This window comes from Sander lucioperca, chromosome 14 (assembly GCF_008315115.2).
Source record: "Sander lucioperca isolate FBNREF2018 chromosome 14, SLUC_FBN_1.2, whole genome shotgun sequence".
Classification (NCBI taxonomy): domain Eukaryota; kingdom Metazoa; phylum Chordata; class Actinopteri; order Perciformes; family Percidae; genus Sander; species Sander lucioperca.
The window spans coordinates 7,427,663-7,442,289 of record NC_050186.1 but is presented as its reverse complement, the minus strand read 5'-3'; the positions used below and the strand labels follow the sequence as shown (position 1 = coordinate 7,442,289).

The 14,627-nt window shown below is 42.7% G+C and overlaps 2 protein-coding genes across 7 annotated transcripts in view; one reads left to right on the top strand and one right to left on the bottom strand.

The window, feature by feature from the left end:
• dennd1a (DENN/MADD domain containing 1A) overlaps nt 1–14,627 on the top strand; it is a 38,459-nt gene that overhangs the window by 21,376 nt on the left and 2,456 nt on the right. For 3 of the 6 annotated variants that reach the window (XM_035991416.1, XM_035991415.1, XM_031282373.2), the window contains 3 exons: nt 734–871; nt 2,739–2,985; nt 4,457–6,209. In XM_035991416.1, the coding sequence (XP_035847309.1) occupies nt 734–871; nt 2,739–2,985; nt 4,457–5,512 (1,441 nt within the window). In that variant the 3' untranslated portion in view covers nt 5,513–6,209. Of the gene's footprint in view, nt 1–733; nt 872–2,738; nt 2,986–4,456; nt 6,210–14,627 lie in introns of those variants that run through there. The other 3 variants (XM_035991417.1, XM_031282384.2, XR_004895003.1) reach the window with 2 other exon arrangements.
• LOC116038183 lies at nt 8,628–14,571 on the bottom strand. Its single transcript, XM_031282403.1, has 3 exons — nt 14,467–14,571; nt 14,182–14,340; nt 8,628–11,485 (listed from the first exon to the last, which is right to left on the bottom strand). Exons 2-3 carry the CDS (start codon nt 14,316–14,318, stop codon nt 8,713–8,715), a joined length of 2,910 nt encoding a protein of 969 aa, XP_031138263.1. The 5' UTR covers nt 14,319–14,340; nt 14,467–14,571; the 3' UTR covers nt 8,628–8,712.

Sequence of the window (14,627 nt, the reverse complement as noted above, 5' to 3'; positions counted from 1 at the left end):
CAGTGGCAGACCATAATGGATTATTGCCTACTGATGTTTCTTGTTGATTTTCTGGTCGCTGCTTTGTTGTCTTAGCCTTTTGTCTGCTCTCTGCTGTGTTCAGACTCTGCTACATTCAGGAAGTGTCTTTTTTTAAGAGCAGATATTTATTGAAAAAGGGGAGTTTATATCTGACCGCTTGAATTTGATGAAAACCATGTGTAGCAATAAATAATAATATTGAGGAGGTGACACATCGTGATGCATCGTGATATTGAATCGTGTCGAATCGTTGACAGGATAATCGTTATCGAATTGAATCGAGAGACCAGTGAAGATTCACAGCCCTACTGGAGACAAAAACACTTGATGCACGGAGATCGCTATTGGCTCAAAACTCTGATTAAAAACCAAAACGTAGCAGAGTAAATGTTACCTCAACCAGTTCCCAAATACAGTCACAAAGAGATTTCTATCAGCAAACTCATTGAGTTCATTGGTTGATTTGTCCATGTGGTCTAATTTCCTTTTCACCCGTCGTCACAGCTTCCTTCAGGTTGGTTCAAATTGAGTGTAATGAATGAACAGTAACAAACTAATCCTAAAAACTAAAACTGAAAACTCTGAAGATTACTAATTCTCAGCTGTCCTTTTCTTCATTTCCCTCTTCCTTCCTGCTCCTTTGTAATGGACTTGATTAACATATATGTAATGAGCTGAGCATTTCCTGTTGTCTTCCTTCTCCTCACCGTAGCTCTATGCGTCCTACTCGCCACTACACCGTCTTTCTGTCGGAGGATTCGTCCGGAGACGAGCTCCAGTACGATGAGGACTCCATCTCTGGCTTTCCTGACAGCTTTCTCTTCTCCGTCCCGTTTGAGTGGTCGCCTCTGTATGCATCTCTCTGATTGGCTTTGCACTATTGAACTCTTCTCTTTTCTCTCTGATGAAATGTGTGTGCATGTCTTTTAAAGCTTTACATTACGCTCATTGGATAGGAGAGTCCTGGGATTAGATTTGGGTTAGAGGGCTAAGAGAAGAACTGTGATTGAGATGAGGCCCTGGTGGATCAGGTGTGTCTCATGTGTACAGGGTCCCCCCCAGTGTGTTCCAAGCCTGGTGGCCCACCAGGCCTAAGCTGCCCCCCACCTGGCCTAAGCCAGTGGGAATTATTTTTTAATATATTTTAGGACGTTTTTTAAACTACAGTTACAGTTGGGCGGCTCGGCTGGAACCTTAGACGTAGTCATATTTTCAAATCTCCAGTCAGATTTTAGCACTGACTTAATGTAGGGCTCTATGGAATCTGTCTCATAGCTTTTTATAAATTCACAATTTCAGCGACTCCGTCCATGATTGTGTTATCAGAAACTATTGGGCTCTACATTAACACTGCCATCAGTCTGGGACTGGCTCCAGCTGGGCCCTCTTCAAAAAAAGACACTTGCCACCGGGCTAAACTACTTTTCTGCGGGAAAGCCTGTTGTTTGTGATAGGGGTCTTCATTAGGCAAAAAGTCAGCGGAGCTCAATCTCTCAGGTTTCTATAAAGCCAAGTGTCCGTTTTGTTAGGACCTGACTGTAGTGTTGTGTGATAAAGACTTGTCAGGCGGTATTGTTGTACTATTTCCAGCCGGTAGCTGTCCCTTTAACATCTCTGCTTGTATTAGGCCTGTGTGAGCAGAGTAACAAATCAGTAAGCAGGACTGCTTTATGGCAAACGCTTAGGATTCCTGCTTTGTCCCATCATAACTGTAAATGGTTTCTCAGTTGATTTTCCCAAACAATTTGCTTGATCATGTTTATTTATAAATGTAAAATGCCTTATCCCAGGACAGAAGATTGTATCCATATGGCCCAACAGGTTTCAGGTCTGTTGCGTCACATTAGTTCATCAACATGCTACTGACTTAAAGCATGGTACCAACCATCACAATACATGGGTCAGGTGTCCCCCAGAACCTGTGCCAACATCTCCATGGTTCACCCTTTACCTGGACATTGAAAGGGATTTGTTGCTATGGATACCATCCAACACGACACTACTGTGAATGGTCGTTTGATTTTTATTTCAGCAGACAGACAGTCTGTCTCTGTGGCCGGTCCTAAAGGTGACTGTTGACGATGAGCGGGCCGATACAGTGGAATTAAAGTTGTGTAGGAAGTTTGCTAACATTAACCTCTGACCTCTGAAGCCCTCTGGCTTCATTAGTTTCCCTCTCTGAACTAGATAATAGGAATGTCCTTTTCTAACTTGCCAAGAATAGAATGTCTCAGCAGAGTGAAACACTTTTTTTCTACACTTCTCTTAATGTCAAATAATCCCATAAAAAGACCAAAACTAACAATACAATACTTCCCCCTTCCGTACACTGTGTGAACCACTCAGCCCTGAGCCCGCTGACTCCTACTGAAGCTGGCAACAGTTCCTAAAACATTATCAAACAGAAGTAGTTAGTGTATTTTTGTGGGCTATTTTAACCCGTGGATTAATAAACATGTAGTGGGGTAGTTATTTGGCTCCAAATAAACTGCAGTGCCCATGTTCATCCTAATGAAGAAATATTAGATTTGGGACTTGGGAGTAAGAGAGATACTAAGTTGGAGGAAGTGCAGGATTAAGCCTGGCATGTCCGTCATGGACTCAGAAGAATAAAATGTAGGTGCATCTTTAGGTGGGGTCAATGGTCCTATTACAGGTTGGATACAGTGTCCCCATGAAAAGAAGAGAAGTGCTTAACTGTTCCACTGTCCCTGCAGGCCACAGCCGTACCGCTCCCTGAAGGAGGTCCAGTTGATAGAAGGGGACGATCATGGGTTTGGGGCAGAAAGTCACACTGCCCCTCCCAGCCCAGTTAATGACAAGTTCTCCAATGTCCACCTGCTCGGCGACATCTTCGGCTGCCAGGACGAGCCTGACAGCCAACCAGTCACCTCGGCTAAAAGCCTGGAGGACCTGAGGACTCCCAAAGACTCCGAGGAGCTACAAGCCAAGTTCACCTACCAGGTCAGAGGTCCAAATGCTCTGCAGCCAAACGCTGTTTAATACTGTCTACCAAAGAGACAACATTTGGTCCAGAGGTTCACATGAGGTTACTTTATTGGTACCCGTAGGTAGACCTGTCTTACAGCAATGATAAGGATTGTTGTTGACCACCTGAATCTTCATCTAGCACTACGGTCATGTGAAATAAAACCTTAGCTATGTTGATTAGGGCTGAAACGATTCCTCGAGTAACTCGAATAATTCGATGACTAAAAATGTTTTGCCTCGAGCTTCGTTTAATTAATGTTACCAACGTTGTATCGCTCATGGTGTTTCCGCACGGAGGATTATTACTGTCGCACACTGGGCTGATGCTGCTGGCCACACATGCCATGAAGACTGACGGTGCAGATTACAAAATGAAGAAAAGAGGGTAAATAGTGAGGGGCTAAAAGAAGAGACAGAAAGTGTCCAAAGTTTGGAATCAGTTCAAACGTAATTAAAACGAAAACTCTGTACAGTGTGTCTACTGCAAAAATCAGACTAGTTTACCACAATAATAGCACGACGTCAATGCTTCAGCATCTCAACAGAAAACATTGAGTCTAACTTAATCATCCATTCCACGAAGAGGACCCGACTAAAGTAAATCACAGAGTGGTATGGACGATGAAACTACACCAAACACAACGACTACCAAAAACAAAGACAAGAAAATACGTAGTGGTGACCACAATCTGATCTAAAGAGCCGACTTGTTGACTATCCCTTCGGAAAAACAGCTGATTGTTGCGCACCATTTTCTCTCTCTCTTTCTTTTCACGGAGAAACAGCTGATCAACGATCTACTAGCATGAGTGTAACAGAGCTGTGTAGCACTGTAATCAAATATATAAATGAAAATAGGTTGAGTATAACTAATATTTACATATAGGCCTATATACAGATCAGTCTCAGGTTGAAACTTAAGGTAATGTTCATGTATTATTGGATGTTTAATGTGTGCCTTAGTTTGAGGTTGTTATTGCATTTCAGAAAATGTTTTCTTTAAAAACAATGCACTTAATATGTTTAGTTTTTTGAGAGATGATATTGTAAGTAATGTAGGCTATAAAAATGTAGCTTTTTCCGAAAATTAAACCAAACTATTGTATATTATTGCTCTTCAAAACAAAAGCATTTCTTATCCGATTACTCGATTAATCAATGGAATAATCGGTAGAATACTCGATTACTAAAATAATCGATAGCTGCAGCCCTAATGTTGATTATATTATTATTATATTATTATAATATATTGTTGGGATCAAGTCTGTGGGTTGATTTTGATATATGAGTGGGCCCCTGGACTTGAGGAAATGGTAGGAAGAACACATGAATTAGGAAGTGGTTGTCAGTAATATGAGTTGTAAACTCAAAGGATTTACTGGTCTGATGGTGAAGACCCACTGGTGTGCTCCTTTAAGGTCTGAATGATGTCCTGTGTTTGCAGCGGATGGACCTGAGTGTCAGTGAACACTCCCGAACACTTCCAGGCCTCAAGCTGTCCAACCCTTACAACAAGCTGTGGAGTGGCGGCCAGGACCAGAGCGCCAGAGCGTCGGTTTGTGTGCCTCCTGCCTGCGACAGACCTCCGCCTGTCCAGCCTTCCCACTCTCCGAGCCGGGAAAGCTCTGGCCCGGGCCCCGACCCTTTGGACTCTTTGGACCCTTCCGCCTCCGGGAACATCACCATTCCGCGTCCCCACGGAAGGAAGACGCCCGAGCTTGGTACTGTGCTAGCCCCCCCGGCGGTCCAGTCCCGCTCTAAAACAGCCGGCACAGCTGACGGAGGGACTACATCAGGGGGACAGGAGTTTAGGCAAGCCCTGAGCATGAGCACAGACGGAGAGCTGCTGAAGCCCAGCAGGGCGGCTGAGGACAGTCTAGATCTGATCAGCCTTCTGGACCCCCTCAACAGCTCAGCAGCCAGCTGCTCCACTTCATTGAGTGACGGGCTAGATATTGGCCTGTCGTCATCTTCCTGCAGACCAACACTAGCCCCCAGGTCTTACCCTCAGGGCCTGCCTCCCTTCCCACTGCATCATCCCCACATGTCACTCAACCCTTTTGCTCAGTCTCTGCAGCACACTTCCCCTCAGATGCGTTACTCACCGACTGTAAGTGGCAATCCTTTCAGTGTGGTCTACGGGCCTGCACCAGGCTCTTACCACACACAGTCTTATTCTACACTACCAGGGCTCTACAGACAGCATTCGCCAGGCAGTTCCACTCTGCCACCCAACTATGGACTGCTGCAGCCAGCCTTCCCCCCCTCAGCCCCCTCCATGCCTCACTTCTCTGCCAGCAATCACACTCTGTCCAGTCTAGCGGACTCCCCGTCTGTCCCCAGTCACGCTGTGAACATTCTGGCAAAGCCACTTCATGCTGAGGGGGACAGCCAGAAGACTCAGGATCCTTTTGGGGATCTGCTGACTATGGCCAAGCCAGCTACACCCCAAAAAAAGAAGGTGGAGGACCTTCGGAGGAGGTGGGAAACATTTGACTAAAACCTGTAAATACGTACTGAGGTGCTCCTCTCTGTCCCGAGCCAATCTCCCCTCACTACTGAATCAGGACCTTCTACTGCATTTAATACTGCATTAGCTGTCAGACATGCTGCTCTGCTTATGCAACTCACAATGGTAGAAGAATAAGAGCTTCAACCTAAAATAAGTTAGTGAACATGAACTAATCAGCCTTGTATTATTTGCCCTGCACGCTAGCATTAAAGCTACTTTGTTGACTGACGTCTTTATTTCAACAACGTGACGTAATGAAGTGTGTTTGGCTGCGCTGACCCCAGTGGTTGATACAGGTGTCTTTTCACTTGCCAGTCCCACCAGTAATAAAATGTACAGTACATAACCGTTTTTATTGATTTCTGAATTCTGTTTTATAGTGACGTGGTTTTCTTCTACTCTTGTGTGTGTGCATATGCATCAGAGATGATATAATTTACTGTGACAGAAGGTCCTGCCCCCCCCATACCCCCCACTGACCAACGACAAACAGGAGTGTGAACTGTGTTGTCCGCCCAAAACCTGCACCTGTCTAAGGACGCCTGAATTTGGATATTTGGTGTTGTGTTTGATTTTCCCGCCATTCTACCCAGGAAATGCCACTCAAAGCCAGCCTTGCTTCAACATGTTCAGATGCCACGCATTAGCAAATTGCTTAGAAAGTTCTTTACACAGCAGCCTTGTGTCGTCGGGCTTTAATGGCAGCACGTTAGCGTAGTGCTCAGTATAGATTTGTGACTTTAAATATAGCACGCAGTGTTTCCTGAAAGAGGATATATGTCACACTCACAACAGCATATGTCTTAGTGGTGTCGACTTCTACAGGTAGCTAGTAGCTAGCCTGCTAGCTAATTAACATCCCATTGGCATTATGCTACTGTAGCTACAAAGTGTGGTGAATCTGATCATGCAGTTAGTTCCCCTGTACATGGTTTTTGAAGATGCACAGTATTTTAGTTGAGTTAGTTTGGCGTTCATGATGAATCCCATTCTTGGCTTCTCTCACTGACTGTGAACATGTGCTGCCTCATACTGATTTCTAAAGAAACTTTGGAAGAAAAGCTGCAAGCCTCCAAAAGCCTGTAATGTCCCTAAATGATTTGAAGCATTTCTGTTTGATTAAATATATATATATATATATATATATATACATATATATATATATATATATATATATATATATATATATATATACATATATATATATATATATATATATATATATATATATATATATATGTATGTATGTACTTTGAAACACTTAATTGTATATTCTGTTGTTTTAAATGGTTATTTCGCTAATTCTGACACTGATATATGAACTCTATGATTCTGTCTGTTTTTGCCTTAGTCAAGTCTTGTGTGTGTGTGTGTGTGTGAGTGTGTGAGAAAGAGAGAGAGAGAGTGTGAGTGAGTGAGACACTATTTGTTCTAAGACTAATTAAAAGCTGGGGACTAGTCCCCTTTTGCATTTGATTAAAATACAAATATTTCATCGTAACATGTCAGCCTCACACAACTGACTCTCGATTGTGTTGAGCTACAGGGCATTTTTCTTAATCACCCTGTTGCTTTTGCCAATAATGACAATGTCCATCTGCCTGTTGGTGCATATATCTTGTTCACAGCTTCATGTTCTCTTGACATTTAATATGGAAATGTATGGTCCCCACCCAATGATTCCTGATTACTTTAACTTGTAATCCCCTGTCCTTTCCCTTTTCCTAATTCTTAATCCATAAAGTAAATCCATAGTTTATAATGAAATACATAAAAAACATGGTCCTCTATGGCAGTGGTTCTTAAATATCTTTCAGTAATGTACCCCTTTGGAGTATTTTTTCATCTAAGTACCCCTTGACCAGCACTAAACATTTTTGGTAGAAATAAAGTGGCACAATACAGAGCTGCACCATTAGTGTTTAATTTACTGTAAAATACTTAAATGCTACATTTCAAATGTTCAGAATAACTAAACTTAGGTTTTGGTGACTTTGACCTTTTCTTTAGCCTCTTCATCACACCAGACTGTCCACTTGTAAAACAGAAATATTAAAATCCGTATCAAAATATCCACAACGCTCAGTTTTCTGTCTGGGTTTCTTAGATATTTGTTCTAACTTGCCCCATTTAGTTAGGACCCATTGTCAAGCTAAGCTAACCCTGTACAGTTTACAGTGTACAGGGCTGGGTATCGCTCCTCAGTACCTTTATAAGGTATCTACCGAAATAACCATGTGATATCGAAACTTCTCCAGTCAAACTATACCACTGTTTGGTTTTGCTCCTAATTACCACAAGTGTTCTTCTGAACAGCCACACAGGTTTTTTTCAGTTCTTCTGGCTGATTAGACTGCTCAGGTTGAAGGTGGGCCAGAGCTTTGATGGGAATTTATTACATCACAAATCAGGATGGGTCTGGAGCTATCATGGCCAGCATGCTCACAATAACACACTACAAATGGAAAATGATGTACTTTATTGATCATAATCCCTGTACTTCTTCACTTGAGGGCGGACACAGAGGCCACTTGAACTCTCATCGCTATTTATTATGTAAGCAGGTAGAGGCCTTGGTCAGGCTGCTAGTAGTACCAGTGTCACCCAGAGAAGCAGAAAGGAGCTTTAGTGCTTTAAGAAACGCAGATCAACTGTCACAAGAACATCTAAAGCATGTTGCAGGCTGCCATCTACATAGAAACATGAAGGACAAACTGGATCTCAAGGAAATATGTAGACAATGTGTGTGTATCAGTGAGGGGCAGAGACATGTATTGGGTCATACACATGAACTTGTGGGTGCATGTATTAATATGGGAGGGGAAAAAAGACATAGACATGGGGCCATGTTGAGGTAAACAAAGTAATCTTGTTGATTTAAAGCTGCTGTACAGAGCTGGGATCGTACTGATAATTTCTGATAATCTTTTTTTGTGTACTATATAGTCTTTTTATATCGTGTAGAATTGCTGGGAATCCAATGGAATATTTTCTGTGGGAGGATCCCCTGCCAAATTTATGTCCCCACCACTTCTCAAATCAAATCTACACCATGCGCTGCTCCAAAATAAACATTTTTAGAAAAAAGGAAAACTGCCAGTGGTAAATTATTCAAATATTTTTATTAATTAACATGGTTTATGTGTGGCAAGTTTTGACTGAGCTGACAGTTGACTGAGCCGTGCCTTCTATTTGGCCTTGGGGCCGTTGATCGGCGGGTATGGTGGAATGAGGCACTTCCATGACTCATCCCAACCTGAGAACGATTTGACAGGCATCTGCTTTTTCAGACCACCAGGCCGGACTGAGAGCCTCCAAGATTCTACCCACTCCTCAAAGAACTTTTCTGCGGTTTTGTCCTCCATCTTAAGTGTCTTTCCGGAAGCACGGCCTCTCTTGGGACGTGGTTGAGTTTTACCCAACAGGTGGCATCCTGCCCACTTCTTCTCTGATTGTTTCTCCTTCTCAGTGTTAGAGTACAAATGCTTCCTTGATTTGGCCAGGTTTGGGATAATCACCCTGGGGTCAACAGGTGCCTTAGACGTTTTGTCTTTGATCTGTGCACTGGCCCCCTGCAGGAACCGATGGGAATTTTCCCATAGCTTGAGGGTTGCGGGGTTGTTGCTTAAGTTTTTGTTGATGTTGTTCTGTATGTTCTTTCCTCTTGACCACATTACTGTATAGTGACATTGGTTAGGAGAGGACTCCACCCAGGGTTGCTCCATGTGGGGCATGGGGTTGGCGATCCTGAACGACCTTCCCCACTTAGATCCATGCTCATTGTCAGTGGTATGTTGCTGCTGAGTAATGCCGCTCAAGCTTTTTCCAGGTATCCCTGAAGATCCATAATGACTATTTTGATGGCTCAGAAGTGACCCAGCTCTCCATGAAGCCTCCCACTGTTTCTCAGGATATCTTTCCCTGAACATCTGGTTGTCAAAAGACCGGCTCATTTTAGCTTTGGCTCTCTGCAAGGAAATCTTCTCTCTCTTAGGTTGAATCTCCATTAACACATCCACGTCATTCTCTCTAGCCACTTGCTCAGTCCAGTGCTCTGTGTGAAAGACAGACCACCTCCAGGCTTCCCTCCACTGGGTTAAGGAGGGTCTGTCATGGTGGAACTGAGTTTCTGAGACCATCCAGGCCACCTGCCAATCATTAACTGACCTAGCATACCTTCTCTGTGCCTGTAAAACACCAGGATGGTGGGAAGCCACACTTGAACTTGCTTGGCTGGTTTGGGCCCTTCCCTGCCCAGGTTCTGATTGGTGCTGGCGCCTCGAGAACCTCCATGATTCTCCCCAAATGCGCTCCACGGTTGGCCCATTCTTAGGGTGTTCCACAGGCGCAAAGTGGTTCTGAACCCTAGCATGATCTACTCGGATTTGGGGCGTGGAGGACCAACCCTGCTGCCAAGGCTCTGGCTCCTGGCGCAAGGGCTGAGAGGTGAATTTCCACGAGTCTTTCCACTCTGAGGTATTGGGCTTCATGTCTCCTCCCTGCTCAGATCCCCTGAAAGGCCTCGAAGGGTCAGGCCTCATTCTTCTTCTCTCCATTCTCATTCTGTGTTTCAGTGTCTTCCAGGAGTTAATCCATTCTGTGGCAGACATAACATTTTCCAGGTGTTTCAGATGGCGCAGCTTAGATTGAGCAAATTCTTTCTTTGGGTGATAGATCACATCATGTTTCAGTTGCTCATAGCATGAGTCTGCTTTCTCCAATGTTGAATAATGCTCCTTTGTGTTGTTCTCCACCTTTTGAGTCTCCAAAGCAGTCTCCATCCTTGGTGGCAAGTTCTTCAGGACTTTCTCTATTTCTTCACATGGTTTTGAATTGTTTTTGGTCACCTGCCAAGACTTGCTCCACTCAGACAGAGCATTAAATTCTTTGCAGAGCTGGACGTACAGATCTCTATGTTTCTGCTCACGAGACACAAGCATGACTTTGTGGAGATGTGACTCTCTCAGCTGGCTGTGATCCTCATAGGTACCACTGTTATCTTGCCTTAGAGAGGGATCTGAATTCTTGTGGTTGTTGAAGACCACCATGGCTGCTTTCCATGAATCGGCCCACTCTGGATTGTGAGATTTTTGAGGCAACTTGGATTCGTTGCAGCCATGGTGGTTGACAAGCCTCCAACATTCTTCCCACTCGGAGCTCATCCCTCTATCATTATCCTGCTTTTCAGCAATATACTCATTCATTAGACCATCATTTGAAACAGAAAAGGGATCCTGCTGACTTGCTGGCTTGGTGGATTTCCATGACTCGCTCCACTCTGATGAGGACAAGGCTTCATTTTGGTGCTGGGTCTCCACCAGTGAGGTGAAGAATCCAAATTTTGCGACATTTCCATTTATGGAAGATGCATCCTCCATCTTGTTTTTGCCTGATTTTCTCCAGGACATCTGCCACTCCTCAGTGGGAATACTTAAGTCTAGGTCTTGTGATTCCACCATCCGGTAGTCAGGTTTCTTCCAGAGATGGAGGCTGTCAGCATCCATCAAGTTGGGGTTGGGTCCATTTAGCCAAGGGGTGTCTGCTTCAGTGTGAGGCTGCTGGGTAGCAAACATCCAGCACTGGCCCCAGTTTGATCTAGCTTCATCGCCCTCTGCTGGTAATGGCAAGCATTTGTTGTACTTCCATGATTTCCCCCACACCATAGCAGAAGGTTGAGTCTGGCTGATAAACATGAGTAATTGTAGCCTTTTAAAATCATTGTCCTGCCCCTTTTTGTCCTTGGAGTTGGGGGCTGGAGTGGAGAAGCCTCTGCTTTGGCCTCCTGGTCTTCCGATTGGACCTGAACCTTTACCACGAGGAAGAGTAGGAGCAGCCTGTGGTAGCTTGCTCTTCCAGACATTGTTGCTGTCGGTCTGATTGTCAGCAGGTTTAGGTTTCCTCTCCACCCTTTTGTAATGTCCCTGTCTAGCAGCCAAACGATTTTCCCAATCCTGGTTAATACTGTGGAAAAAATAAGATAATAATATGATATAATATAATAACAATATAAGAAAAAAGGTAAAAATGCCAACAGACAATACGAGTACATACAACAACAACAATGTCTCTTAACAACAGAAAAAATGTGTACTTTAACTTCCTGGAAACTCAAAATATATTTAATGGCAACCTCATTCTTGCACTAAAAATGCTTTTGTTTCAAGTGTTACATGCCTGCCTGTTGTCCAAAATGATTGACCTACATCGCCGTCTTTAGACCATGCTGCTAACAGGGGAAAGATATTGTGGTCAGTGATGGCTATCAGAAGCTAATGTTGTCCTCCCCCTCACACTTTGTGATGCTGTGTTGTGTAACAGCTGTACAGTAGAGCAAAAAGGGCTACAGTACAGTATGTATGATGTATTAATATGCACAGAGGAAGTCCAAAGGTGGGAGGGCAGCAGTATGTGTGACTGTACTGTTTATATTTCGACCTGTGGCGACACTCTGTGTGTAGGGGGGGGCTAATGTTTCTGAGTGATGGTGCAATGATACTACAGTACAATACTGACTGACAATAACAGCACACTCTTTCTGAGTATACAAAAAAATGGCACTGTTCTGCTGCCAGTTCAATAGCCATGCTTAGTGGGTTAAGGTTAGACATTTTAGGTTATTGTAAAAAAAATCATCTTTTGGAAATTGATCTTAATGCCTTAATTAAAAAAATGAGGAAAAATCCAACCTAAGGACACCAATTTTCTTTGTGAATGAATAATGTATCGTAAATAAATAAATGTTCTTCCTTAAAATACAGGGGGCATAAGTCAGTACACCCCTATGTTAAATTACCATAGAGAAGATTTTTATTTTTAAAGGCCAGTTATTTCATGGATCCAGGATACTATGCATCCTGATAAAGTTCCCTTGGCCTTTGGAATTAAAATAGCCCCACATCATCACATACCCTTCACCATACCTAGAGATTGGCATGGGGTACTTTCCATAAAATCATCTCTCAATGCAAATCAAACCAGCTATTAGGCTAACTGAAATAAAACCATGCCAATCTCTAGGTATAGTGAAGGGTATGTGATGATGTGGGGCTATTTTAATTCCAAAAGCCAAGGGAACTTTATCAGGATGCATAGTATCCTGGATCCATGAAATAACTGGCCTTTAAAAATAAAAGTCTGCCTGCCTCTATGGGAATTTAACATAGGGGTGTACTGACTTATGCCCTCTGTATTTTAAGGAAGAACATTTATTTATTTACGATACATTATTCATTCACAAAGAAAACTGATGTCCTTAAAGATTGGATTTTTCCTCATTTTTTTAATTAAGGCATTAAGATCAATTTCTAAAAGATGATTTTTTTTATTCCTCTTTTTAGTCAACTTTAGCATGGGTGTCCTAATTTGTTCACATGACTGTATATATCATCAGAAATACATTTGAGAACCTTATTTTTTACACGTGGATTTGTGTTACATACAACAATAAGAATGTGTGTGTGCATTGAAAAATATTCATGTGGAGTCATTTATATATAAATCCTGAAATACATTTGTGAATCCTTAATAATATTTTTATATTTTATGTGTATTTAATCTAGAGAGTAAACTGAATTCATATTTATGAACAGAACTCCACAACTAAACCTGGTCTTTGCTGTTATGTAACTCCACTCTGTGCAAACTGTAAAAAAGTTAGTTGTCCGTTTATCCGGCTATTTATTACACCTCTCAGTAAATCTGTTCAGCTGTGAAATAACAAGGCACAAGAGTCGTGATACATAATCTCTTCTAGTATGTAGCTCAGTCTGATCTCTGGTGTCCGGGTTAATTGCTGACCTTTATGTGGATGGATCAAATTTCCCTCACAAGACACTTTCATTTCCCTGCCTGTCTTGCTTTTGATATCCTGTTACATGTTACATGTCTTTTTGGAGTTTTGCCTGCTTGTCTTTTTTTTGGCTTGGAAGCCTGATGTTGGCAGATAAAGAACAGTCCATCAGAGAGTTGAATTGTTTGACCTAATAAGGACATATAAGATTTGACCAAAATCTTGCAGAGTGGTGAGTCGACAGATGGCTGAAGTAGAAGAGATTCTGTGATTTATTTATGAATGTATTTTTTATGAGGGGATGCAGGGAGACTAGAATGTCTATTTCTCTGTATGTACATTGAGAGCAACAAAAAACTCAGTCAAATTCCTTATATGTGCGCACATACTCGATTCTGATTTGGATTATGGTCTTTATTGTTCTAGTACAGTCAGCTCTGTAAATTCAGATGAGTGAATCTAAGTTTCCTGACTGGCATGTATTTCTCTCTGCAGGTCAGTAAAAAGAGACCTGGGTTGATACCTCAGGAATGTAGAAAGGTCAGTATCATGTTCAATCTTATCCTGCTGCTGAAGATATTCAATAAAATAAATAAATTATAAAAAAAAAAAATGTTAAAAATGCTAAAAATGTTTGGGGTCTGAGCAATCTCTCACCACATTTCCTGTTGCTCTACTACGAGTGGCTACTATCCAAAGAAGGCAAAATTCCAAGACAATCTTGAAAAATGTTGATGTAGAGACACCAGAATTTCCCATTTTTTTGGGATCAATAAAAATCTATTTATCTATCTATCTAAGATTTCCTAAAGCCCAAGCCGTGTTAAGGACTTGCAGACACACAGACAGACAGAGTTTGTGTCCTTACGAGGACAGAGCGCTCTTCTCTCTTCGTTCGTGCTCCTGCTGCAACTTCTGGTCGTACTCTCTCGCTCGGATCTCCCACACGTTCTTCATGATGGAGGCTTCGCAGCTCACCACCTCAGGGTTCCTCTCATTCGACATCTTCAAACTTGCTTCAAACTTCCTGCACACACAGAAAAAAAAGACAAAGAAGCCTCTGATGAGTTATTCTCTTGTCCACAGTTTGTCCCTTTTGCAGATGGCGATAGTCCTATCCTAAAGCGTGCAGAGGTGAACGGCTGTAGCTTACAGGGGTAATGCTGTGTAGAATCTGTGAGAGATGCTGCAGGCAACTCTGCTCCTTTATACTGTCACTCCCAGAGTCATGAATCTGCTGCTGGATGTCTGAGGGGCTGTCTTAGCTCAAAATAGAACAGCATCCAACACGCATACAGAGAGAGAGAGAGAGAG